The sequence below is a fragment of the Manacus vitellinus genome, unplaced genomic scaffold (assembly GCF_001715985.3).
Source record: "Manacus vitellinus isolate BGI_N305 unplaced genomic scaffold, ASM171598v3 scaffold_7_pilon, whole genome shotgun sequence".
NCBI lineage: Eukaryota > Metazoa > Chordata > Aves > Passeriformes > Pipridae > Manacus > Manacus vitellinus.
Genome location: NW_021940813.1, coordinates 3,195,974 through 3,223,161, shown reverse-complemented (window position 1 = coordinate 3,223,161; position 27,188 = coordinate 3,195,974). Strand labels below are relative to the sequence as shown.

Here is a 27,188-nt window from a genome sequence, read left to right as displayed (position 1 = left end):
ATGTGGCTGATTGCTGCCAATTGCTTTAATGTACTTTCTCTTTTTCTGGTAGGTTTGTCAGCTGCCAAATTGCTGTCTGAGTCTGGGGTCAGCGTGGTGGTCCTTGAGGCCCGGGACAGAGTTGGAGGAAGGACATTCACTATCAGGGTAAGTGCTTCTTGAGATGCTGAACCCTCACTTGTGCTGGTCTGTGATGTGGCAAGCATTACTCCCATCTTTAAAAAGACCAGTTCTTTTGACCCAAGGGAACTACAGCCTCAACTCAATCCTCAGAAGATGACAGTGCAACTAATCTGAAGGTCATCAGTCAGAATGAGTTCACCAAGGGGAATTCATGCTCGATCAACCTGACAGCCTTCTAAGAGGCAGTAACTGGCTTGGGAGATGAGGGAAGGACAGTGAATATTGTCTAGCTAGACTTCAATAATTCAGCACTGGCTCACATAAGATCCTCACAGATAAACTGATATAGTATGGGTTGGTAGAGCAGTGAGATGGACTGAAAACTGGCTAAGCAACTTACTCCAGACAATGGTGATCAGTGGTACCATCACTTTTGTCAAAGTGACAGAGCTCTGTTTGGACAGGTTGCACTGAAATATATGCCAGTGGACTTCTCTTTATAGGAGGTGCTTTAAAATTGGACCTGGAAGCCACTCTCAGAGCCATCCAGTGGGATTTGTGTGCCTAACCAGAAGTGTATAGTTCCATTTTGTCACTCTTGCACAGAAGTCTTGGGTAGTCTAAAATGGTGTTGAACATCTATATTAAGGTGAATTCCACCCACACAGTCCTTAGCTGGTGTCCAAGGCAGGATCTACTTTCCTTTCACATTACACAGGGCAACTGTCAGCTGAGAACATGAGTGTCAGAGCACTTCTCTTATTCCCACCTCACTTTTTGTGCTGTAGCAGGCATGATAACTTAGAGCCCTAGAAGAAGAAGGCTGAGCAGGACCAGACATCATTACAGCTCAGACATACATTTTAAGGCATCTTAAAATTATCCAAAATAACACTCCTTCCTCCAAAAACAAACTGCATCTTGATTGCCATTAAAAAGCAAATGAAATAAATGGAGAGTCACTTGTGGCACAGGGTAATGTAATACAGACATTACCTCTGTTTCCCACCCTGGAAGTGAGGGAGGTTTAAATTATGTGAGATGCCATTGCTGGGCAACCAGAGATAAACAGTGGTGTTCCAGCAGAAATCATTGTGTGTGAAACATGAAGTATAAACACCATCCTTCTGTGACACTGAGAATGCCTGGCTTATAGTACTCACTGTAAACAGTGTTAAAAAGAGTTACTGTCTTGGGAAATCAAACTGCTGCAATAGTATGCATCCCTGAAACTTCCTGCTTTCTTCCTGCTTCCCAAGGGAGTGCAATGCTGGACTGAGAGGTGCATTGAGCACCTTTGATGACAGGCATGGCTGGAGGCTGCTGGCCAGATGGCTCCGAGGTGTGCAGTGCTGGAAAGGAGATTAATCTCCTTGAAAATTGCGGTGCAGTGCTCAGCACCTGCAGTATTAAGTCTAAGCAGGTGTCTGCAGAAAGAAAACAAGCCTTGGTGCTGGAGATGGTTTCAATTTGTGAAGTGTTTTGCAGTGACAAGAAAAGTAACATGAATTCTGAAAAAATTCAGTTAGATTTAACCAAGGTATTGATGGGGTTGGATATTTCTTCATATCTCGTGTCTTTTGTGTAACTGAAAAACCAATACTGAAAACTAGTGAAATTTAAAAGAGAGTTAAACTCAATTGCACACTTGTGTGTCACGAAGTGAAGACACTGTGAGCTCTGTGTGTCTGTCATTACAGAGCTCAATGCTGCCTACTTTTAAGTCAGTAAATACACAGAATCACAGTCACAGAATCATTTAGGTTGGAAAAGACCTCTAATATCCTCAAGCCCAATCTTTGGCCAATCACCACCTTGTCATTCCAATGCCTAACCACCATTTCCACGAAGAAATTCTTCCCAAATGTCTTACATGCAGATTCCATGCAGATTTCAGTGTGGGATAATTTCTTCTACTTCTAGATGCTCGTATTGAGGACCTTCCTGCACAGCTTCTGATTCCTGTGTTCTTTTGGCAGAATGAACACGTTGGTTACGTAGATGTTGGTGGAGCCTATGTGGGACCTACCCAAAACCGGATTCTCCGGCTGGCAAAAGAGCTGGGTGTTGAGACCTACAAAGTGAATGTTGAGGGCCATATGTTCCATCATAAGGGGGTAAGTATTGCATCTTCCACGTTGAGATAACCAACGGTATCCCTGAGCTTTGGAAATTGCTGGCAGTCATTAACAGGTTTTCATTTAAAGCTCATATTTAATAATCCAGAAAGCAGCTGTTTTAAGTGTTGTTGTTCTGTTTTAACTTACTGGGATCAGTGGTTCTTATACTATTTTCAGAAGATTTCAGAAAATGGAACTGAGAGGAGTTAAAAAATTTGGGATATATTTGGCACATTATCTCCGAGCAAGCCCCTACCAAGGCTTACCATAAGCTTCATGTCTGAGATGTGAGTCGAGGTGGCTGGTCTTGAGTAGGTACTGGTGTGTCTAAAGCAAACTAGAATGAAACCTGTCTTCAGATCACAATTCCAGCCCTTGTCTGAGATCTTTTAACCACTGTTTTTTTGCTCAGGTCCTAATCAGAACCTACTGCCAGAACAAGTGCAGAGTGAGAACAGTAGGGAGAGACAAAAAAGGGCTTAAGATTCATAGGTATGAGATACAACTTTCTGTCTCCACAACTCACAAACTATTTTAGTTTCCAAAACCCAAATTTTCAACTTTTTTTTTTTCCTTTATTTTTGGTACTTAGCAGGCTCTGGCAGAACAAGACTTGAGTAAGAGTTGACATACTTGATAAGGTCAAGGCTATGTGATGGATCCTTAATTGGTTTCATTTCTATTACGTTCCCACTTTTTCTTCCAAGAATTAGAGCAATGTATTCATGCTGCAAAGTTTTATCATTTGGTTCTGCAAGCACCTCTTACTGGGGAGATTGGTGCCATGCTTATAAAATAATCACATGTTAAATAATTGCATAGTCACTCCACAATAGTAAAAAAGTTTTTTCATGCCTTCATGTAAAATCAGTGTAATTCTACAGCAGGAGGGCTGGGCTGATTTGTACCAGCTGAATGTTTGTCCCACTCTATTTAATTTAAGCTCGGGCATGGATCTCTTAGCATCTTAAAAGGCCCTGTCTTCTTTATGTTAAATAAAAAGCTCTAATGGGTTACATGAATTTGAGCTCTTAATCCATTTTGACACTGAAGCTGCAGCTTTTTATTGTCCCACACTGCATTATGCACGTCCTTGCTAATGACCATGTAATTTTGTACGATTTCTTTGAAGTGAAAGCATGTTTCTAAGCAAGAGGCAGCATTATGAGCTATTCAGCCAGATCACAGGCTATGGATCAATTCTGGATTTGGCACTGTGGTCCTGCTGAGTTAATCAGGGTCCCAAGTGAGCTGTGGTTGTTGGACAGCAAAGGGGCTTTAAGGTCTGCCACCGTGGACAGACTTAAGCACTGGACAAATCATAATGATGCTTTTCCTCCAGTAGGTCTCATTTCTCCCCCATCCTCTTCCCATGAATTGTAGGGTTTGTCTTTTATTTTCTTTTCCTAAGGTTTTCCACAGCTGCTTCTCCTCACTCTTTCCTTGAGACATTGTGTAGTTTGTGCAGCCACCATGCCCTTTGATTTAGGGATGTGTTGTTGAACTCTGTCTTACATCCCGCTTCTACAACACCATCTGTGCAGTCCTGGCTGTTGGCTGGGTGGGTCAGTGCCCAGGGCTCCAAGGGATTGTACATTTTACCTGCTGCACACTGTTATCATGCTGGATAGTGAGTTGACCAGGGAGGGATTTGTGCTCTCCTAGCTGTAAATGTGCCCTTCATATTCCTTAAAGATTCTGCAGGAACACGAGCATCTGTGGTATTTCCTAAATGACAGAAAATGTTAGAGAAGACATGATTTGATATTAAAGGATCATTGCCCCAGAAATTAAATATTAATGTGAAAGATGGACATGTTGGGCTAAGACACCATCAACTGTGGGCCAGCTGCTGCCTTTCAGGCTTTAGTTAGACCTTTCAAACTTTCCTCCTTGTGTCTCATCTGTTATTTCTGTCAGCTGGTGGCTGTCCAGGAGTCTGTAGCCAGGGCCAGACAGGAAGGTCTCTTCCCAAGGGCTTTCTTCAAAGTCTGCAATGTTGTGTGGTTTGTCAGAGGCAACAGAGAGTGTTTTGAGCACTGACTAAGCACGGCTTTAGATTTTGTTGTGACAGTCATACAACCATACGCCATCTCCAGCACCCGCAGATTAAGAGATTTTTGATCTCCTGTTTACCACAGCAATCAGTTCAGTTTGGCTTTTTCAGAAGATTTCCAGGGTACTGCTTGGATTGAGTTAGGGGAAAGTGGTAAATTGGTTTATCCTAGCAACGGAAGCAGCCAAGAGAAAGTGGAAATCCCTGGAGGGATTTAATGAGCTTCTTTTCTCTGAAAGGAATTTTTCCCATATGTGTGTGGAAAAACTCCATGTACTGCAAGCTTTAAAAACCACGTTGCTTCATTTGTGCAGGTTTCCTTTATAGTTACGGTTTATTTGAAAATCCAACTATGCAACTGTTGTTTATCTTTTTTCTTTCTATTTGTTCATTCTTTCCCATGAGTTAGCGTGGTAACATGAACTGCTTTGGTGTTAATCAGGAATTTTTTTGTATCCTGTTGTTGCAAATTTGTAACTTCAAACTGCAGTGTTTGTTATGAGCCCCAGACTTTCTTTCCATCAGAATTTCATTGTGGCTACTGTCCTGTAATTCACCAAGAATGCTTTAGGACTGAGAAAAGGCAGATGTGCTGGAGTTTTCCCTTCCCTGAAGAGGCAGACAGCATTTTATTTTTACAGAGGTCCTTGAAGGTCACTGTGTCGTTTTCACCTTCTTTTTAGAGGAAGACCCTATAAAGTAAAGGTATTAGGGCCTTGGTGTGGTGTTAAGCTTCTCATATAGTTGCAGTCCTCTCAGATCTGGCAGTAGCACCCAGCTCCAGTGTATAGAACATTAGTAAATAAGGACTGATTGTGATTATTTTTTGCTTATGATTCCCAGAGCAAGGTAGCACTTGAAAAAAGATGAGCATTTCTATGCAATGATTCACGCTGGACATCAAGTCTTTTCTTTCCAACATCTTGCCTTAAGCTTAGGGTGCAGCAGGTAAGTCTGTGCAGATCACCATAAATCTACAGTTCAGACACAAGAAACCACAGACAGTCCCAGGCATTGCAATGCTCTCAGGGTTGGACCTGCTGCAGATGCTGAGCAGAGGAGGAGCTGAGGCCTCACACTGCCCAGAGCCACTGCTCTGCCTGTGTGTGCTGTGCATGGCCCAAGGCAATAACAACTCCTGCTCTGGGGCACAAGGGATGCTCTTCCTGAGATTCCTGATGTGTGTACCTCATCCCCTGCACAGCAGGCAGGAGCCAGACTTGCCTTTCTCAAGACTGCAAAAATTGTCAGCTCCTCTGGCACAAATTGAAACTTGAGGTGGTGTCACAGCTGGGGTGACTTGGGATTAATTCCTGTAGTTATGGCTACAAGCTCCAGAGTAGCCCTGGGCAGGGAAAAGACAGACCTTGCAGAGCTCATCTTCCTCTGCTGCCTTCTTTCTAACCACTGAAGTATGGTGCTTGAGAGCCTTGTTTCCTTTGGATTGGTGTGAGGTAACTAATCCAAGCAGGCAGCAGGACTCAAATCTGAGCTTTGTAGGAAAGCGTTCGACACACTAGGAAATGAGAAAAGATAGTTAGATAAACTCTGTGGGTCAGTCAAGCAGCCATGTGTTAGCGTGGGAAAAAAGCCAGTAGGTTATTTGCCTTTCAGTTAAGAAAACAGTTGTCCTCAAAATAGTACATCCAGAACACCATAAACTTGTTTAAAACCAGAATTTGCAAGATCTTGCCTGTTTGCAGTGAGCTCCTCTGTGAAACATGCAGCCAGAGCTTCTCTCCCTAGCAGGGAGACAATATTAAAAACAAATTAATAACTTACCAGCCCCAGGTCACTTGGGCTAGATTTATTCCCTGCTGTGGAGATACTTGTGCAAGAGAGAAAGTTGAAAAACTGATGTGTCTAAGGCTGTTTGCCTTGCGCTGTCTGATGGGCAATGGGAATTTCTTTCCTGAGTTTTGTTAGAATTGGGCTTTCCCTTGATCAGCTCCCATGTCTGGTAGGTGCAGCCCCACCTCACAAGGGGTTAGTGTGTCTGTGAACTATTTCAGGCTCTCTGAATTTGGTCTTAGCCTCTTCCAGGTCTGTTAACACTGTTGAATTTTTCCAGCTTTTCCTACCATTGCTCTCCAGACTTACTAAAATTATGGTTTCTTTGCATGCAGAAGAGAACAACAAATAATACAACTTTAGACTGTTAATTATCAGCTGGCATTTATTAGTTCTCAGTGGATAAACTATGTTTTCCCATTGATCTCCCTGGGCTATGCCATTGACCAAAGATGTGGGACTAATAATATTTTCAAATCAGCAATGAAAGGGTTGTTCTTTTTTCAAAGAGCAGATAGTTGAATATCACATGTGGTACATGTCATACCAGTGGCCAGGATGGTAACATTTCTTGATCAATCCTGAGCAGTTTGTGGTCATAGTGGTCTAATATAGAGTGGAAAAGTTGGAGAAAAATACTAGCTAGCCAGACAGTGGGCAAGTTCTCTCATCAGTTGCCACATCTGCAGCAATCAGGACAGTCTGGAAATTTTTCAACCTGTAGCTGTTGAACTCAGTGGAGTTTTTGCTGGGGGTTGGAAAAGCTGTTTTGATGCAAATCTCATCATAGAGTTTCTGAGAGAGACTTTTCTTGGGCTGTTTTTTTCCAGCAGTATAAGGAGTAGGTTTGGTTGAAAGCAAAAGGAGGAGAGGAGCTTAGAGCAAGTTAACTTTTTACTTTCTTTTTAAAGAAGTGCTTCTCATTTTGAGTTAAGTAAGCTAAGGATAGGAGGAGGGTTTGCAAGTTACACCACTCCATATAAGCACAATCACTTATCAAAAAGCCTGTTGTGAAAGGAGGTGTCACTGAACAGTGAAAAACTGGGAAGTTTTCACTGCTCCTCCTGACTGGCAGGCTTATCTTTTCCCTTTGCCCCCTTGCAGTATTGACATGACAGAACTTCAGTAATAACTTATCTTCACCTGGATTAGGGTGGCCCAACAGCATTGCTTAAAGGCAGGATTATTGGTGTTAAACCATGTTAAGGAAGACACATGGATGGCACCTGTGTTCCCAACCAGAATAAAAAGTTTTGCAATAAATGAACTTTGAAGGAGTGATATTTGATGATCTTTTTTAAAAACTAAATGTGTTTATGTGTATTAAGAAGAAAACTATTAGCAGTATATTGCTGCTTTGTATCAGGATATCCTTGTTTGATACAGAACTGGTTTATGACAGCAAAAGCTGTAACATGCAGTACACCCCTTTGCATACATTTTTTAGTCCTCTTTTCTGTGGCTGAACACACAGTGCTCCAAACTGGCAGCGAGAAATTTTCCTTAAGGGAAAGGAAGAGGCAGCATCCTGTGAAGGAGTCCCCTGCTGGTGGTTCACGGGAGAAGTTTGTCTGCTCTTACCATGGCAGAAGTGTTTTGCATGCACATGTGCACCTGGAGAAGGCTGAAGCAGCAGCATCCCCCCCTACACCTTCCTCCAGTGTAAATCTCTAAAACAGAATGAAATGGAGATAAAAGAGAGAAAAAAGTATATGGTACATAAGGTTAAGATTGCATACCCAGAAATCCAGGGGTAACCAGCCACCTCCAGAGTCATCCTGGTGACTTGAAAGCTCAGTGTTTGTTGGAAATTTGAAAAAAAAAACCAAACCCTTAAGCACTTGCATCTCAAGCTGAACCAAGTGCTGAGGTCACAGCCTGGTGCTTTTCTGGCCCAGAGCAGAGATTATTGTGTCTAGGTGGAACAGGAGAGTGGTTTTGTTGCTCCCCTCACTGAAGATGATGAGGAGGAACAGCACAGACTGACCCTGGTAGACTCCAGAGTTGGGGCACCACTGTAGCCCTCTTCTGAGGACAGAGGGACCAAGCAGTGTTGACCAAGTCTTGTTATGGCCCCTTGCCCACATACATTTGTCTCTTCTATTGCACCTGTCATGGAGCTGACAAAAGTTGACCAAAATGTAGGAATTTGGATATTTTACTGCTTCTGCCAAGTCTGAAAGCTCACTATGGTCTCTGAGTTTCATCTTGCACCTTTTGTCTTTGTTATGATCTTTGCAGAAAACTGTTCTGAAGAACATCAGAAGTCCATAAGTTGGTACACACACACACACACACACACAATTATCAGAGAGAAGACCAATAAGTTCTGTCTTGACAAGTGGGAGGAAGGTGCATTTGGCTCCTGCTTCGTGTTCCCTGTCCCTGGGTCACCATCTCATGCCTTTGCAGCACTGCAGCCTCTTGCTTGGACTGTGGCTCCCACCTGCCAGGTGTGGTGGGCTGTCACGGTGTACATTGCACTGAAAACCAGGTGACAAACTGCTCAGCACCCCAGGTCCTACCTGTCATGGTCCATCATGTTCACTGCATCCTCACACAAACTTCTGGCACATCTGGAAGGGCAAACAATAGAGAGGGCTGATGAGAAATTTGCCACTGACTTACGTGGGAGAAGGTTCAAAGCAATTCAATAAGAGAAGATGTTATCTGTTCATCCAGTCCTCTGTCAGATTAAAGTTATCAGAAAGAAGCAGCTGCTGTGTAGGTTGTTTTGCTTATCACTATATCACAGGATTATCTGAAACAGTCAATTTGAGATTATAACAGTTTCAGTCGCTGTTGCAGCTCCGCGTCATACGCATTGTAAATTCTGACACCATTTTTGCAAGCGTAGGGTATTTTTCTTCCTGCAGCCAGAAACTTTCTTTTTGGTAAATTTTTTTAGGCTAGATTTCTCCCAAGGGACATGGCATAATAAAAAGGTATGTTTGGTTTTGTAGGTGAAGTGTACCGTAAAGGAGCTTAAATAGTTTCAAATGCATGCAGTTTTGGATCCATGCAGATTTTAGGATGCATGTTTCAGCAGGCAGGCAAGTATTAGATTCATTCAAATGTAGTAACAAAGAATGTTCAGGAACAAGGAATATTGCCTCTTTGGCCATTACTTGAGTCTCCTTAGCCCAGAATTTGACAACCTGCTCAAATGTACCCCTCCCCATCCCTTCTGAATAACAATAATAATAAAAAAAGGTGTTATTGTCCTTTTTAATATCAGTCCAGCTGTTTTTTCCCCTCCTACTTAGCTAAAACCATGTCACGACGTTGAGAATTTTGTGTCCTTTGGTAATGAAGGTATGTTTTGTTTTATTTAATTTGTTTGTGTTTTTATGTGTATTTTAGGGAAAGTCACGCAATTTCACAGGTATTTGCCCTTCAACATGCAACCCCTTGGTTTATCTGGATTACAATAACTTCTGGAGAACCATTGACAAGATGGGAAAAGAGGTAGGCTGTGGAAATTGCATGTTTCCTACAATGTTCAGGCCACTATAAATAAATCAGTTTTGGTTTGGTTTGGTTTGGTTTCTGGCATGTTTTTTTATTGCTTCTTTAATGTAAAAAAAACTCCTCAACAACAAAACAGAAAAGAAACATCCATCAGGAAAGATATCTATATTACTAGGAACTGTCTGGAATAGTAGGTCTTCCTCACTGAGAGGGAGTTGGACTAGGTGACTTTTAAAGGTCCCTTCCAACCCAAACTATACTATGATTCTTTGAGAGGAGACAGAAAGATCTGGAGGTGTCTTAAGATATCTGAAAAAAAAATGAGGTTGAGCTCAATGTATGTACTTTCTCATGACAGGGAAAAACCATTCCATGAGCTGAGATGAGAAGGGTTTTTTTTCCCTTCCCTTGTGGCAACCTTCTTGAGTAAAGATGATTCTTTTTTGTAGCTGCCTAAGCTGGGCTTCAGTTTGACTTCACAGTAATTTTATTTTTAAAATTCAAAATTTAAGCAGTATGACTGCAGCCCCTGGAGCATTATACTGTCTTTCAAATATTCATCAGTTACCTTATAATCTATCTACAAACCAAGGACTGTACCTTGTCAGAACCTTCAGGCATAACTAACTGTATTCCTGTGAAGTTCATTGGGTTTATCTGGTTTTGCAGAGTCAAATTCGTGTATGATATTACACATCTTTTGTAAAATAATACATTTTTTTAAAGGTTCATATATATGGTAGTGTCCTCACATGTCATGGTACTTACACACAAAGAACTATTATTAAGAATTTACCTGTTTAAAAATAATTCAGTAGTATCTAGACATCTTTTTTTTGCTCTGTAGTTAACAGAGAGACATAGGGGCCTTTGGATACCCATCTTGGAACTGACTGAATCTCTACTGGGGAAAGAATTTCCCCCTCAACTCAAGACAACTAAATTGGAGTAGGCACCTCACTTCTGGAGAACTAAAGGCCAGATGAGTCCCATCATAAGGATATAGTTCATTGTTCAGACAAAGTCAGATTTTGTGGTCATGGTACAATTCATGCCCAAAGGTGTGAATGGAAACTATTCCATTTGGTGAATTAATTCCAAATGGATATCCGTGTGCAGGGGACAAAATTAACTCCTGGCCAATATATCAATCAAATCTGTGCTACTATGTCAAGGCAATGATAAAGTTCTGAATAATTTCTTGAATATTTCACCTCTGTCTCCAGATTCCTGTTGATGCACCATGGGATTCTCTACATGCTGAAGAATGGGACAAAATGACCATGAAAGATCTGATAAATAAGATTTGCTGGACCAAGTATGTAACTCTATCCACTTTGAACTCCAGCTGCAGAATGATAGTGGCTTTCTGGTAAATTCTGATACAGCTGAGTTCAGCAGGGGTACAGGCAGTGAGAGATGAGGAGGTGCTTGAGGTGAGGTTTGGGTTGGCTGGCAGATGGCATTAAAGGTACTGGGGAAGCCCGGGGTTTGCTTCAGCAGGCCTGTGCACACAGGAGTGACAGGGTGGGCTCTTCCCACCATACTTTTTCTTCAAACCATTGGAGAGTGTGTGCCTTTGACGTCGGGAAAATCAACGTGTAAATAAAACTCCACTTTGTAGACGAATAAAGGTCACTTGCAGGCACAGAAATGGAGGCAGGTGAGGGTACATCCCTAGTCCCATGTCAGGCTGGGAGCTGAGGAGTGATGTCCTCTAATTCTCAGCTCCTACACAGTATCATGTGTGTCTGCTTTTATTGTGTAAGCTGCATGGTATGTGCCACAGAGCAGGCAAGTGCCACTGGTGCATTGGAGAGCAGCCACTGCTGCCTGCTCAATGGAAGGGGCAGTCTGAGACCTGAAGAGTGGGGAATGAGCAGCTGTTTGGCACTGGAAACTCTGGATAAGTCAAAATGCTACTCCTTGTTTCAGCAGTAGTGTCTGCTGGGCCTCTGAAACACTTGCAAGGAAACAAGGGGCAGCAGAGGCAACCTTTTTTGTTGCCTTACGCCTCCCTGGTAGGTTTGTGCCTAAGCCAGGCCAGGTGCTCCATGTTTCTCCCAGAAACCTGTGACCATGCTTGCTCAGCTCTGCCTGTGGCTGTGCCCCCTCCCTGTGTGCCCAGGAAGCTGCCCTTGAACACCAGCCAGCTCTCCTGGGGCTCTTTGCCCTACAGGATAATTTCCTGTGGGACATTGCCAAGCAGGTGCTCGAGGAGGACGAAATCTGCTCTTCCAAATTCCAAGACTGCAATTCTGCTGTTTGTCTTACTTCTCTCTGGATCTTAAACTCCACAGTCTCATGGCCACTGCAGCCAAGGCTGCCCCTCACCTTTGCATCATCCAACAGGTCCTCCTTGTTTGTGAGTAGCAGGTCCAATGGACCATCAACCCCAGCTGGCAGGAAGAGAGCTAAAGTGTTGTATCACCTGTAAAATGGCCAGTGTGTTTTATGTGTCTGTGAGGGACCACATTTTATAAATGACAAAAGGAACAGTGTTCAATAAATTGACGTGACAACAACTGGAAATTCTCTTTTATTCCTTCCCTATTTCCATCAGTTCTCGTTATAAGGCAAAGAGAAGTGTGCCCATATTAGCCCTCATATCCCTGCTTGCTACGCCGGCCCCTGTGCTGTTCTGTAACACTCCCCTCCCTCATATTCACTGTCTTTTATGTGTGTGGCTGTGCTCTGTTCACCCTTTCATTCTGACTGCAGTTTAGTGCTGTACCTGCAGCTGCCTGACCAAAACTTTCCATTTGAAATTTATTTTGATGGCTTAAATCCTGCTCCAGCTCCATGTGATATGTGGTGTGGCCATTTGGACTTGCTCTCTGTGGCATTGTAGTTTTCTTTACAATCAGTTTTATGAACCTTTTGCCTCCAAACTCAGTTACTTTGAAGTACCCTTACTGTAGCAAGTGCACTGGCTCTTCCTCTTCTAGTTTTTAGTGTTCCTCTTAGTCAGGGAACTGGTGGAGTATAAGCAGAACTGTGTTTATAGTGATCCCTCCTGTAACAGGCTTCTCTGCAAGGCAGCTTCTACTGCCAGTGGTTTTGTGGCAGTTTTAATGCATGTGCTCAGCTCAAACACATTCAAAAACTCAGTAAAAACCCATTTTAGATCTTCAAGCCAAGCCACATTTTTCTACACGTAGTTAAAAAACACATTAAGCAGAAAAGCCCTCCCACAGCATTTTCTGTATGACTTGGGCCCATATTATAAAAGAAGATTTGTTTACCATGTGTTACAGATCAGCATCTTCTGATCCTGGAGACTACCTTCACGTTTCTTAGGCCTGAACCTGCTACAACTGCTTAGTGTCTTGGTGCTTTCAGGATTGTGGCAGAGGGTTCTTGTGTGCAGGACGTTTTCATATCCTGGCTAATGAAATAGGGGTGACTGGACTTCATAGTTAGGGAAATGAGGTTATAAAAGTTTATAAGTTATATATTTTAGCCCAAATAACTTGCAAAGTTCCTTCCTTTAGCAGAAGATATTAAATTCACGTTGTTTTATGAAACTTCATCCAAGTCGAAGTCTTTTTACCTTCTTTGCAAAATTATCTCAGTTTCTTTAGTAATCTGTAGCCAGAAATTAAAGAAATGTGAACAGCCAGACCTTGAGTTCCTGCTGTTGTATCTCTGTTTATGTTCAGAGGACTTGCTGTGGTGACCCTTTCCTTATATATATGGCAGTGATTGCCAGTTTGGTTTCTCTGTCTGATTCTTGGTTTCACAAAAGATCTCTGCAGCAGTGCTGCATGGGAGATGGGGAGTGTCTTGGCTAGTTCAGGCCCTCAGGACCCTTTGGACCTTGGAACTGATCTGCCCAGTGAGCTCCCCATGGAGGAGAAATGCAGAAAAGTTTCCAGAACTGATTACCAAATGTATTCTCCTCTTGAGAGAAATATTTGCTGTGATGAAAGGAGTAGCAGCTGGGAAACTATTTAAAGACATAACTGAGGTGAAATCAATGGGATTTCAAGTTGAATGGGTAAATACTTTGGGAGGGAGGTGCTAGTAGAAACCTTTTTAAAAAGTCTCACTGCAGACTGAAAAATCAAAGACGTATAAATCATCTTGACTTTTCTGACTTTGGAAAAGCAGTCCTTATTGAGAATAACAAAAAAAAATCCTGAAAGCAGTCAGGAAGTCACGTTTTCTCACTGTCTTTTTCTGCTCCTGTGTCTGATGCAGAGCTGTTAGAGATTTTGCCACCACCTTTGTGAACGTCAACGTCACATCTGAGCCTCATGAAGTGTCTGCTCTCTGGTTCCTGTGGTATGTGAGGCAGTGTGGGGGCACATCCAGGATCTTCTCTATCACCAATGGGGGCCAGGTACAAAATGTCTCATATTCTTCCTCTTCTCTTGAAGCTATAGGGAGCAAGTAGAGTGTTGTACCCATCAAAGCCCTGCAATTAATGAAAAGACAAGAGCATGTGGCACTGGAGACAGTTGTGTTCTCATGGGGTGATACAGCCCTTGTCAACTAACCCTGTTTAATGAATAATTTTATTAGCTAGGCTTTGGGATAAATTGGGACTATTTAAACAGCTAGGGGGGGTTCTGTATTCACTTCAGCACAATACTCTTGTTACTGTCGTGGTGCTTTTTTGCCAATTTATTTTCTATGGTTACTTGGCACATTTGAATGTTTTCAAGAGTTCAAAGTAAGTGTATTTCAAAGGAAATAGGGTGGTTTTTTGGTGTTGAAGCCTCTAACGACAAGAGTTGGAGGTAGATAGCAAAAAGCCCTTCATTTTTGGGTCAGCTCACATGGCAACATGTTTTATGAGCTACTTCAGACTGTTCCTTGATCATGGCAGGTGTCTGGCTGCCTGGAGAACATCGTGGTTTCCACGTGATTGTTGTAGATGAAATTTCAGAAAAGGGAGGAGAGGTTTGTCCAAGTAATTTGGATGTGGTATGTTGGCACCCTTTATTAGCCTCCTACCTCAGTTAACACAGCCTCAGAAAGCATGTGCAGCATTTCAGACTTAAGCTACCAGCTGGAAGAGTGGAGACAGCACCATACCCTTCCAAGTGTCCTGGGATAGGAAGACATTAAGAGAAATTGCCTGGAGAGAGGCAGTCTCTGTCTACATCTGCCTGCTGGGGTAAGAAGCCAGACCTAAGAGTCTTACTCCTCAGAAGCCCCTCAATCATGTTTGCTGTCCCACATCAGCAGTGGCTAGACATTGCAGCAATAATTAAAAAGAAAATTAGTCCCAGGATACTCATAGCTAAACAAGACGTGGAGAGGAGCAAGCTAGCCTGGGAAGAATACTTCCTTCTCTTTGTGCCTAGGTGGGAAAAGTTGTCTTTGTTTCTGTAAGGTTTCCCTCTTCCTTCACCCCAACTAATATCAGTTGAGTAAAAACACTAAGAGTTTCTGACTTAGTGGCCATGACAAGCCTTATAAAATTTCCTTAGGCAGCCATTTCAGTTTTTCAGCACAAGACTTCGTGGACCTTTTCCTCCCTGCCAGTACCAGCATCTTACATGTAAAAGTGAGCTGCTTAATACAACACTGGTGGCTCATAGATAAAAGAGCATTTAGTGCTTCCCCTGAGCCTCTGCACAGACATCACAGGGAAATGTGTCACAGACTGTGCTTTTTTCCAGATAGCACTGTCTCTGTGTCTTCCCAGGGACAGATAAAGCCCATTGCCTCTTGCACTTGAGACCAGACCCAGTTAAATATCTGTCTTGCTTCTGGGCTGCTGCAGTCTTTCACTGTACAAATGCAAGTTGGTTTCTTTGTCAGACATGAGGGTTTTGGTAGCACCGTGATGGGTAAAATATTAAAAACCTCTTTTGAATGAAGTGATATATTTATGCTAGCTAGAATACCTACATTGGATGTGTGTGTTCTCTAGGTTTCAAGAGCCTTTAAGCCAGGTCATTAGGGAAACCATTGCAAAAGTAGTTTAGTCAGCAATAGACACTGAGGCTCATGTTTATGCCCTCACTCTTCTGAAAGTCTGGGTCTCTTTATGCACCCTTAATTCTTGCAGATTTGGCCTGGAGTTTCATGATGGTGAGCAGAAGTCATATTCAACATTGTTGTGATTAATGCTGTTGATTTTTTTGATTGTGTTTGTTTTCTGTTTGTTGTTTTTTTTTTTAGGAGAGGAAGTTTAAAGGGGGTTCTGGTCAGATATCGGAGAAAATAATGGAACGCCTCAAAGGCAGAGTTAAACTGGAGAGACCTGTGATCAGTATTGATCAGACAGGTGATAATGTCCTTGTGGAGACTCTAAACCATGAGATATATGAGGTAATTCGATCAGAATAAAAGTAGAGTACGCATTTAGTAGGGGAATACATCTGCTGTAGCTCTAAGCCAGATGTAATCAGGAAGTACCCATTTGTGTGTCTATTTCTTGGACTATGCTGACACTCTGTGAAACCTGCTTTACAGATTCGTTTGTGACTGGGTCTCTTCTTGGTGTTCTGCTACTTAGTTCCTGTCATTACTCTGACTTTTTCTGCCGTAACTTTCATATATTTTTACATTTTAGTTCTGCATTGCAACCAGTTCGAAGCAAGGGAAAATAACCTTCCTATTTCTAAGTTTGTGGTTTGCAGCACAACAAAAAAGAAGACATTTCAAATACCTTGAGTAAGATTTTGCCTCTGTGCAGGGGTGCTGTGACACGCTCCATCAGCACATCATCACCCATGGCACCCATGGGGCAGCAGCTCCTCTGCATGCAGTGCCCAGCGTGCCACAGGAGTCTGTGCAGGATAGTCAGGATCTGCAAGACCCTGTCTCACTGGTGACAGTGTTTGGAGGATATTTAGAGAATGCTACCAGAAAGGGAAGGGCTGTTTGACAGGGAGCTGGTCCAAAGATGTCCTGGAGGAGGGACTCTCCTTTCCCCAGGGATTTTTAAGCCCAGGAGTTAAACTGCTGTCTGCCTCCATTATGACTGACTGACAGTCAAGTTAGAGGAGATAGGCTTCCTGCACTCAGCAGCTCCACCAGCCTGAGAGCAGCAGTGTTATGATATAGTGTCACCCTGAGCCCTGAAGCAGAGCGTCCTTCCTTGCTCCAGTCAGATATAGGACATGCAAGAGGGATGGAGCCTGTTCAGGAAACCTGAAATCACCATCAGTATAGCTTGTCCTGAAGTAGTGTCCTGTGAACATGCACAAACGTGATTTTTTTTTTTTAGCATCTTCCAATTTGGACAAATGTGGGTTGTATTTTCCTGGGGATGATAAAAGGCAGTTTTACCCATGCCATAAGGTCTCTCCTGTCCCATTTTCCCACCTGTTATCAGCCAAGTTTCAACCCTGGTCTGTTTGTTCCAACTCCTGTTGTTTTTTTTTTTCTGAAATGGCAGAGTTATTTTGATCCCCTGGAAATATCTGTGTGGGAAAGCCACATAGCAGAGTCAGGTGTGGGAGAGATATTAACAACCATTAAGAGTGTCTTTCAAGGCAGCACCTTGTCCGTGCTGACTGTGTTCTACGTTGCAGGGCAAGTATGTGATCAGTGCCATCCCTCCAATCCTGACAACGAAGATTCACTACAAACCAGAGCTGCCACCAAAGAGAAACCAGTTAATTCAGCGTTTGCCTATGGGGTCTGTCATAAAATGCATGATGTACTACAAGGAAGCCTTCTGGACAAGGAAGGGTAGGTGGGGAAAGTGAAGGGCTTGGGAGCCCCTTGCTACACGAATTTCAAAGCTCTGCTGTCTATCAATCAGGAAATAAACCCAAGGGAGGGTTAAATGTGCCAAACCCCAAAACAAAACACACAGAAAAATGAAAAGTAAAGCTCCTCAGAAAGGGGTACTCTTTCTCTGAGCTTGAATGCCTGCCGTGCCCCAAAGATGAGTCCAGAGCCAAATGCAATCCCGAATCTCGTTGTTGCTGAGGTGAGGTGACCAAGAAAACAAGCAAGATTTCCTGGGAAGCATTGCTGAAACCTGCATTGCACAGAAGAAGTGGACCTGCAGCAACAGCTGCCTGCTTCTCCCTGCGAGGGACAGAGTTAAGTCAGCCAAAGAGAATTTGCAGCAGATGACAAGCAGAGCTTAAGGTGTAAGCAAGACCTTTCCCTGGTTTTAATCCTCTGTTCTGCAGGCTTGATATCTCAGAGGACTGGGAAAAGTAGGTTAGCTTTTTGTTCCACTCAAGACATTTTTTCCATGCTGCAATATCATGTTTTTCTCAGCTTTGGCTGATACCATTTGCAGAACTATTTGTGTGAACAGATTAGTTTCCACTTCCTTTGTAACAATGCTGAGAGTGGAGAGAATATTTCTTAATCAAAGTAATATAATTTTTGCATGTTTCAGGGCATAAACTGGCCATTGGGATTAGTCAGAAATATAGTCAGATTTATACATTTTTCTGTATGAGATTTTTTGCATGTTCATCTGAAACATGTCCTAATGTAATACTGTATTACACAGTCCATGTTTCCACTGCATTACTGTTATTATGGGACAACTTTCCTAACAATTTTATCATCAGCAAAATCAATACTGAGTGTAAATTTTAGCCCACGGTGACCAGATGTGATTACACTGCGTTTTGTTTAGGCCAAAGTTGTTCATGGAATGAATCACTGTAGTTCTTGCTAGATCAGTTTATTTTTAATGTTTTTTGCCTGGGCCTGTAGCAATCCACAGGAATTCCTTGCTAAGTAATAATGGAATTTAAAAGACTTTTATAAGTCTGTGTACAAAATTTCTCAGAGTTAGAGAGAAGATAGTAGATAGACTGTTACAGAAACACTTCAGACATGTAGATATTATTGGTGACAAAGGAATTACTGTACAATTCCTTTTATGGATAATGTTCCTTGCTCGTTACTATCAGAAACAATGATCATCAACAAGTTTCTCTGACAATCCTCTGGGGATTTTTTCCTCTTAGGTTACTGTGGTTGCTTCATCATTGAGGATGAAGAGTCTCCAATTGGAATAACCATAGATGACACGAAACCTGATGGATCTTTCCCTGCCATTATGGGGTAAAAGCTTCTAGCCCATCCTTACAGACATGTATTTCATGTTGTATGAGTGAGCGAAAGAAAGAGGTGAAAGGACCAGGCTACATCAGTGTTGCCCACTCCTACAGTCTGCATACATGGAGGAGAGCACTTCTGACAAGCCTCTTGTGCCTCTCTAGCCCATATAAGCTTTTTGGTAAAGGTTCTGCTACAAACAGCCGCTCCAAAGGATATAGTTGGGAAGGAGCTGCTCAATTCAGCTGTAGTCCATTTTGGGCATTCAGTTCATGGGGATTTTTTGCTGAGGATTGGATTTAGAAATAAATCCCTTCCTTACCTAGCTGTATGAGCCTGTATTTGGGTTATATTGGGCTTTGTTTAGCACCTGGGCCAAAATGGCAGTGCAGTTGTCCAAGGAATCCTCATTTGCTTCCTCTCACTGTTGAGCTGAGTCAGGACAACCACCCCAGCTGGTGGCTGAGCAGGGCAGCAGCTGTGCAGTGAAGAAATCAGGATTCTGAAGTAACTGACAAGTAAAAAAGTTACAGTTTGGACAAACAGATGGGAAAATATGTGGCAACATTGACTGGCTTTTAAAAGAGGTGAAACCAAATGAACAAACAATCTTTACAAATGTTTCCACTGTAATCTGAGGTAAGACTGCCAAGAAAAGGCCAATATAAACATCAGGCAAGTACTCCCTAAGTGTCTGACAGGGAAAGCTTACCACTTCTACTGAACTGTACATGTTTATGGCCATGTTCAAGGCTTAAAAACTTCCATGACCTGAGAGCAGTAAGCCTCCCACAAACCCCATAAAGCAAAAGGTTTCCTGCTTTCTTTTTCCTTGTGGATTTATACAACTTTCTAAAAGAGTGCAGGAACATACTTCATCCCCTGGGTACCTCCACTAAGGTCAGATGAACTAATTGCCAAATCTGTTTCCTTCAAGATGAATAAGCAATAATCTCAGTTCTTCCAGGACTGGTCCATGACACTCTGCAGAGCTTGTCAGAGCAGCAGGCTTTCATCACTTACTAACACCAGGTGACACAGGCAGTGGTGTGTTCAGCTGCCTGCTAGACTTCTGAAGCTCAAGAAAACTTGGGGTCTCAGTCTTTTTGGATGAGATCTAAATATAAGAGGGTAGGCAATGCAGGCCTAGTTTGCTGGACACTACCATGTCTCTGCCCACTTTGGGTACAGCTTTGCTGTCCTGAATCAGTGGGGACAGAGAGTTCATTCCCACAGAGCAAAATGAGGCCAGTGTTGGCAGCTTTGAGAATACTTGCAATCTGCAGCTTTCTCATCTGGTAGCTGCCAGGCAGCCCTGCACATCTGCCCTCTGGGAATTCAAACTCTCCCTTTCAATTAACTCCCCAGGGTATCCTGCACAGGCCTTTTCACCTGTGTGACCTGCAACTATTAAGTGCCAAGGTATGATGACAAAACGTCAAGCACATCCTTTTTTTAGAGTCATTTCAGGCAAGAGCTTGCAAATCAGCTGGGGAGCTGATGCTGCATGATATTTATATGCCATTTTTTTTCTTTTTAGTTTCATTCTCAGCAGAAAGGCTGGAAAACTGGCCCATCTCAGTAAGGAAGAGAGGTAAGAGTTCAGAAGCTGTAAATATTTCAGAAGCAAGTTGGTTCTCTGGGATGCTTCCCTGCAGGAATGTGTGTGAATATGTGTGTGCATGTGCACATACACACACACTTGGTGCAACTACCAATACTGGAAACTGGAGCAAGAATTGAGCCTTTAGCATAAACAGGCCTTGACACTAATGCTAATATCCATCCAGTTGTGGATATTTCTAAATTTTCAAGTCCTACCCGCTCTTCCATGCTATGGCTTGTCAGCTCTACATCTCTGTGTGAACTGAGAAGATTTTTCCAGACTACATCCCCACTGAATGATGCTTCACCCCAGGGATAAAAGGAGCACTGACATGTCTAGTTTTGGGTCTCCTTCACATTCAGACTGGGTGATAAAGTTTTTGAACTTCTCTGTTTACAAAAGTATAGTTTCTCCATTAGTCAGTGAAATGAACAAACAGTACTTTCTAAATGTGGCTTTTGGTACTGTGCAAGTGAAACAGGAGTTCTGCTTAGGAATGTGAGTAGTATTCTTCAGCTCATATTTTATTCTCTGCTGTAGTAAATCTGTAGGGATTTCATTGATTTATAGTGCTTTTCTTCTGGTCTTACACCAGTGAACATGAAAAAGAATTGGCTCCACATCCCAAAATAACTGTATGAAGATTTACTTTTTTAGACCTCATTGCCAAAATCAACCTTCATTTCCCACTCCCTGGGTCCATTTTGGATGTAACTTTTAGGCATCAGCATTTGAAATATGTATGCTAAGATTAGAACTTGAAATCAGACTTTAAAACAAAGCCAAACATAACTTTCTTTCCAATATGTTGCAATAAATTTGTTTAGTTTTTTATAAGGAGAGCAAGAGCTGAGAGATTTTTCCCTCCCTTTTTTTTTTTCTGACTCTGATTTTATTTTCATATAGGAAAAAGAAGATCTGTGAGGCATATGCCAAGGCATTGGGAATGAAAGAGGCTTTACAAGTAAGAAATGAGTGCTTGTTTTCACCTCTGTTGTACAATAATGTTGCTTCTTTGTTCTAGACAATGAAGCCAAAGTTCCTGGCACCTAAAATGTGTACCTAAAAATGCACGTTGTGCCATACAATCTGTACTCCCAAGGGGAGGGCAGCAGCATCCAGTACAGGAAGAAAAGAACTGCCATTCTCACTCTGTACAAGAAAAGAGAAGGCAGGGCATATTTTAATTTGTCCTGTCATTTCCCCATGGGAGGCTGCTGTTTCTGTAAAAGCAAAGAAATTTGTTTTGTGCAGATGGATAGCATTAACCAGATGACATGGCACTCCTTTGATAGGTATTCTTAGACTGTTTTTTTCCCTCTTGAAAAGAAATCTATTCTTTATTTCCAATTTCTCTGCCAGTGTTTCACTCTGTAATGTCTGCTGATACTTACAGCCTGTGCATTATGAAGAAAAGAACTGGACCATGGAGCAATATTCAGGGGGTTGTTACACAGCCTACTTCCCACCAGGCATAATGTATTCCTATGGAAGGTAAAACAGAGAATGCTTTTCTTTCTAATTCACATTCCTTAGCTCATGTGCAATGATATACCTTATGCAATAAAATTATGGCATATGTAGAATATGCCTCTTTCAACACCCCTACTCCCCAGCTAGCAAGGATCTTGTTATTCACTTGAAAAACAGCAGAGTTTCTCTTGACTTTCAAGGAAACAAAACACAAAGTCACAAAGGGACTTGCTAGAGGCACAAAACCTTTCCCCGTTAGATTACTTAGAGTATTTTGTGCTACACAGTATTTGCAATTGAGCCCTCTAAAGCCCAGTGAGACCTGGAGGGCACACATGAAGAGTCTCCACTGACTGTGTAGGTGGAGCAGCAGGTTCAGGTGAAGCCCAGGAGCTCCTTAATGTGTCCAACATGGGGTTACACGCTGTGTCTGAGCAAACATGCGTGTGGGGAGAAGTTATCTCATGCACAGACTCTTCTGTTGCCATTTATCTGAACACTTGGGCCTCTGGCCTGGGGAAGCTGGTGTCATGCAGACAAGGAAAACCTAATTATGGGTTAGATGGGAGCCCTTACACCAAGCACATCCTCAGTGGGAAAGGGAGCTCGTTACCTACAGCTGGGCTGGCCAGGATGCTTTTGCAGCTTTACACATCTGAGTCACTGGCTTATATGACCCTACAGGGTGAGTGCAACCCCCTGAATGCCAAGGCCTGCAGCTGCCATCCCCTTTTGGCAGGACTTACAGCCAGACAAGTCCAGCCTCCAAATAGAAGCAGATATTAGTGACCCATCACTGCAAAAACGTCATTCACAGAGCTCCTCTGTAATGGCAGGATAACAGCAAACCTGCCATGCAGAAGACATAAATCTATCAGCTGCACTGCATTTCTGGAGGCTGTTAGGATTATCCCTTATCCCAGCAGTAAAATAAGACCTGTATTACTTAGCTCAGAAGTGGGGCAGGCTGATTTATGCCTTAGATTTTCTCTGCCTCAGAGCTTGAGTTCTGTGTACAGAAGCAAGTAGGTGGTCGTGCAGGGACAGCTTATTGCTCCGTGCTCCCCAGCCCAGGGCTGCAGGGATTCTGGAGGACTGAAGCCGAGCGCTCCATCAAAGCCATAAATTGCTTTCAGGAGGATCATCACCTTCCTGTTACTTGCCATCTGACACTCTCCATTTGTCTTGAAGGATCATTCGCCAGCCTGTTGACAGGATCTACTTTGCTGGCACGGAGACAGCCACCCAATGGAGTGGATACATGGAGGGGGCCGTGCAGGCAGGGGAGAGAGCAGCCCGAGAGGTACAGACCGTTTCTTTGCTTTCAACATCTCTATTAAAAGGCTAAAAAGCATTAAGTAGAGCTTGGAGGGTCTGATTTTGTGCTAAGACTCCTAGAATTGGCAGGGAGTGATCCCAGAAAACAGCATGCACTAAAGCCTTTTTTTTTTTTTAAACTTACTTACTTTGTTTGGTTTTGAACAAAGCAAAGCCAAGAATCCCTCCCAAATCAGAATGTAACTGCACTGGAGACTTAAAATGAAGCTCATGTCATTTACCACATGTCTAGAAGAAAAAACCTTCCAACCTGATGCTGCCCACAGATACAGTACCTCAATTCCTAACAAATGCATGTTTTAAAAGTAATCTAAGTCATTACAAATGCTCACAGCTATTTCCTATGCAGAAATCTGGAAATCTGAACATTATTCTCGTGTTTGATCTATGCCTTCTAATTCTCCTTTTACAAAAGAGTACCATTAGCTCAGCTTTATGAATTTGTAATGTGCAGCTCTGATAATGTCTAAATCTCAGAATGACACACATTGGGCTGGGTTCCCAGTCACAGTGAAATCCCTTTACAACAATCTGGAGGGAGGGAGGGGAAAAAAAGCATTAAAGGGTGTACATTACAGTTACAACTGCTGCATGGCAAAGCCACAGATCTGTTATTTAAGGGAAAATCAGCCCTTTACTTCCATGTGGCAGAACTTACAATCCTCATTACTTGCTCTGTTTCAAGTCACCTAATTTCTCTTTCCTTTTCTCCATGCCTGTGAGCAGAAGTTACAAAAATGGGGAGTTTGTCTCTTCTGGAGGCATTCATTTGCTCCCAAGAACCTCCATGATTGTTACAATCAGTTTATTCTCAAGAAAAAACCCTTGGTGAGCTTTGTACTGCCTGAACAGCCAAGAGATGTCCTCATAATTCTATGCTTTGAGAGCCCCAGGGTCACATTTCTCCTCTTTCTAGTTTGTGATCCAAGCACCATCACTTCTAACAGGCTTTGTGTCTAAAGCACATGGCAGTAACCTCACCTTGCTATTTCTCAAACATTCTTGAGAAGAAGCATTTTCAGTTGTACTCAGGAAAAAGAACCAAAAACAAACAAACAAACAAAAACCCACCCAACCAACCAACCAAACAAACAAAAAAGGCAAAAACCAACAAAAGCCATCTAGAGAAGCTGTAGTAGAAATCACTGCACATTTTCTGGTACAAAACACTTTCAGCTAGTTAATGAACATAACAGTTAATGCCTTTTATCAATGTCACGTTGCTCTGACTTCCCCTGCTTTTCCAGAACTGGAAGTAGCACGGGTTATAATTTTTTCTCACGTGGTACAAATAATTTTTTCTTCTAGATATTGTACAGTATGGGGAAGATCTCAAAGAGAGAAATTTGGATGCCAGAGCCAGAGTCAGAGGTAAAACAGACTTTCTCATTGTTACCCAGTCAGGCACATGCCCCTCAGTCAGGTACATCCCTGTTTCGGTGATTCTGTGGGCCCTATCCCCAGGAAAGGTTTTGGTCACCTCACATGCTGATGGCATTAATTTTTGTGACTTGTCCAAAGAACGTTATAACCCCTGTCTGAGAGTTAGATGGCCAAGAGCCAAGGACAATGATCTCAGAGCCTGGGGGACTGAAAAATCCAGGAAATCATCCTAGTTCTGCCCAGTCCCAGGCCATGGGTTTAAGCTAAATATAATGTCCTTCTAGTCACAAGGAATTTCATCTTCACTGTCCTGTTGCTCTTCAGGACGACAGAAAAATCATGTTTCACAGCCATGGCCCTTCTTGCCCCCCACCAATTGGGTCCCTGGGAAAAACCTGTGATCTCCTCACCCTCGTGGGGGACATTTGCCACCTCCCTGCTCGCGTGTTGAGGGGACCCTGCATTGTTACCATCTCCTCTCTCCCCCAGGATGTCCCAGCTCGACCATTCACCACCACCTTCTGGGAAAGGAACCTCCCCTCTGCTCCAGGACTGCTGTGCCTGCTCAGCTGTACTGTGTGTCTCACCTCTGTGGCTGCTGCAGGGCTGTTTGCCTGTAAAAAGGGACTACTAAATCGAAACTAGCAGGAACCACACGCCCAGTGGAAGCTGAATACTCCCTCTTCTTACCTTTTATCAGACAAGTGTTATTTTGGAAAAGGGCAAAAGTTATTCTCCTTGTGATTTTTCTTTTTGGCCCCGTAATTAATGCATCAAATCCACTGGAGCTGCTACCAGCTAAACAGAAATAAATCAACTGTGGGGGTGTTTTTTCAAATTTGCCTTTTTCTTGTCCATTTGTTTTGGTTGGACATGATAATATCAATGGTATATTCCTAATACAGGCAAGGCAAAATGCAGATCACAGCTTTTCTGAATTACAAAGAGGTCTTGGAGAATGTTTTTGTTTCCACTCAGGACTATTTTTTCACCATACGAGATAACAAATGCCCTTATGTATTCACCTCAGTTAGCAGCTCTGAATATCCGAGGTTATTCCCACAACATCCCCCCCGCTGCACAGAAGAGATTAGCTTGCCAATCAGAGGTAGAATTGCCAAATTAATTTCCAAATGCATTTGATTAATTATTAATCATCGCGACGTGAAACTTAACCCCGAGCTGGATGAAAAGGGGTAATTAGCAAAAAGCACATGACTACATGGCAAGGGAGGAAGCATGGCTGGACTTTATTCTGCCCACTGCCAAGCAAACATCTGCACTGACCTATCCTGTGTGGTGCCTGATCCGGTGTGGCACAGCCAGGACGGGGCTCTTGGTCCCTTCCTGCCCCGAGAGCACCTGATCCAGCCCAGCCACGTGCTGTTACAGCACAGTGCAATGAATTAGCAAAGTGAAATCCCCTCTGACTTGCAGCAGGTGCTGGCTGTTTTTTCCAAATGGGAGCAGCTTCCTGGCTGCCTGTCAATTCACTGCCCCCCGTTTTGCTCGTGAGCCGTACCGCCTTCTTCCAATAAGGAGAAATGTGTCTGAGGCTTGAATTACTGCCTTGTAAATTACAGTAATTGGATGCATCTGCCTGTTCCGCTCTTATTATGTACATGATACACTTAAAATAATCACTTTAGTGTTTAACTGAAGTCTGGAATGTATGTTTCACAATGTACCATCATTATGTGGTCTTTTTGCCATGAATTTTGAGCATTGTACGTGTCCATGAACGCAACTGTCATTCAACATGGGTGAAATGTGCCTTTTAATAGCCCTGAAACCTTGATCTTCTTATAAACTTTTCTTCAGATTCTTTCTTGCTTCATGTGTTTTAAGTCTGAGGAAGGTTTGATTCTACAAACTAGAATCTTCTCTAGTTTGTAAAGGCACATCACATGTGGCAGCCACCAAACCCTTGCTCTGCTTGGTATAATTCTTATGTATGTGCCAATAGAAATACCTACCTGCCCCAGATGACTTTGCCCTGGGCCTCTGCCTCAACCACATTCTTATGTCTTCTCACTTTTACGTACAAAAGCCTTGTAGAGACACCAGAAGTGCAGACCAATCTCAGCCAGGCTCCCCACCAGAAGCCTTTTCCAGAGGGAAGGGGTGTTTCAGGTGGCCCCTTGTTTTCAGATGTGAGCAGGGTCTCACAGTGCCAGAGTTAAGCACCACACAGAAAAGGTTGTACAGACAGTACAGTTCTCCTGAGCTACTTTGTTCACTGTTGCAGCCATTCTGTGTGAGGATCAGCCAGTCACTGCTGGTTTCTCTGGGGGAAAAAATGCCTGGATGGATTATCTATAAGAAGACTGTCTACATTTTCAGCTTCGACTTTCCCATCTACCTTGAACTTACACACATACTTCAAATTATTCTCACTGGCAAGGAGAGAACAGTCTCAGTAGGAAGCAGCAGTGTTGGATTTTGAACACAGTAAGTGCAATATTAAATGCTTGTTTAAAGGACTTTTGACAGGTTGGTTTAGCATCCACCTTAAGAATATTTTAAGGGGGGAAAAGGGACTAGTGTGAATTGCTGATTGACTCGAGGGCTCCCTGCTGAACATGTTCTTCCCAGCTCCAACCATTTACAAGCAGGGATTCCTGTGTTCAAGAACTACCCCGTGCATGCAACCTGGTGCAGCCACAGTGCCTCCTTGGGGAGGGAGCACAGACTAGATCCTGATGAACCTTTTGTGACACCATCACACACTTCCCCCAGGGGGTATTTCCACCACCTGAAAAACACTGCTCATATCTGTTCAAAAATAATTGGTCCATATGTGTATTTGTAGCAAATAGAGCCATTCATT

General features: G+C 42.9%; 1 protein-coding gene across 1 annotated transcript; it reads left to right on the top strand.

The window, feature by feature from the left end:
- On the top strand, positions 1–26,183 carry LOC103756771 (amine oxidase [flavin-containing] A). Its single transcript, XM_029964743.1, has 14 exons — positions 1–147; positions 2,103–2,240; positions 9,454–9,558; positions 10,788–10,879; positions 13,765–13,906; positions 15,700–15,849; positions 17,058–17,217; positions 18,468–18,564; positions 20,099–20,152; positions 21,071–21,128; positions 21,561–21,658; positions 22,829–22,940; positions 24,284–24,346; positions 24,848–26,183. The coding sequence occupies exons 1-14, from the start codon at positions 1–3 to the stop codon at positions 25,001–25,003; spliced, it is 1,572 nt and encodes a 523-aa protein (XP_029820603.1). The 3' UTR covers positions 25,004–26,183.
- The last annotated feature ends 1,005 nt before the right edge of the window (positions 26,184–27,188 follow it).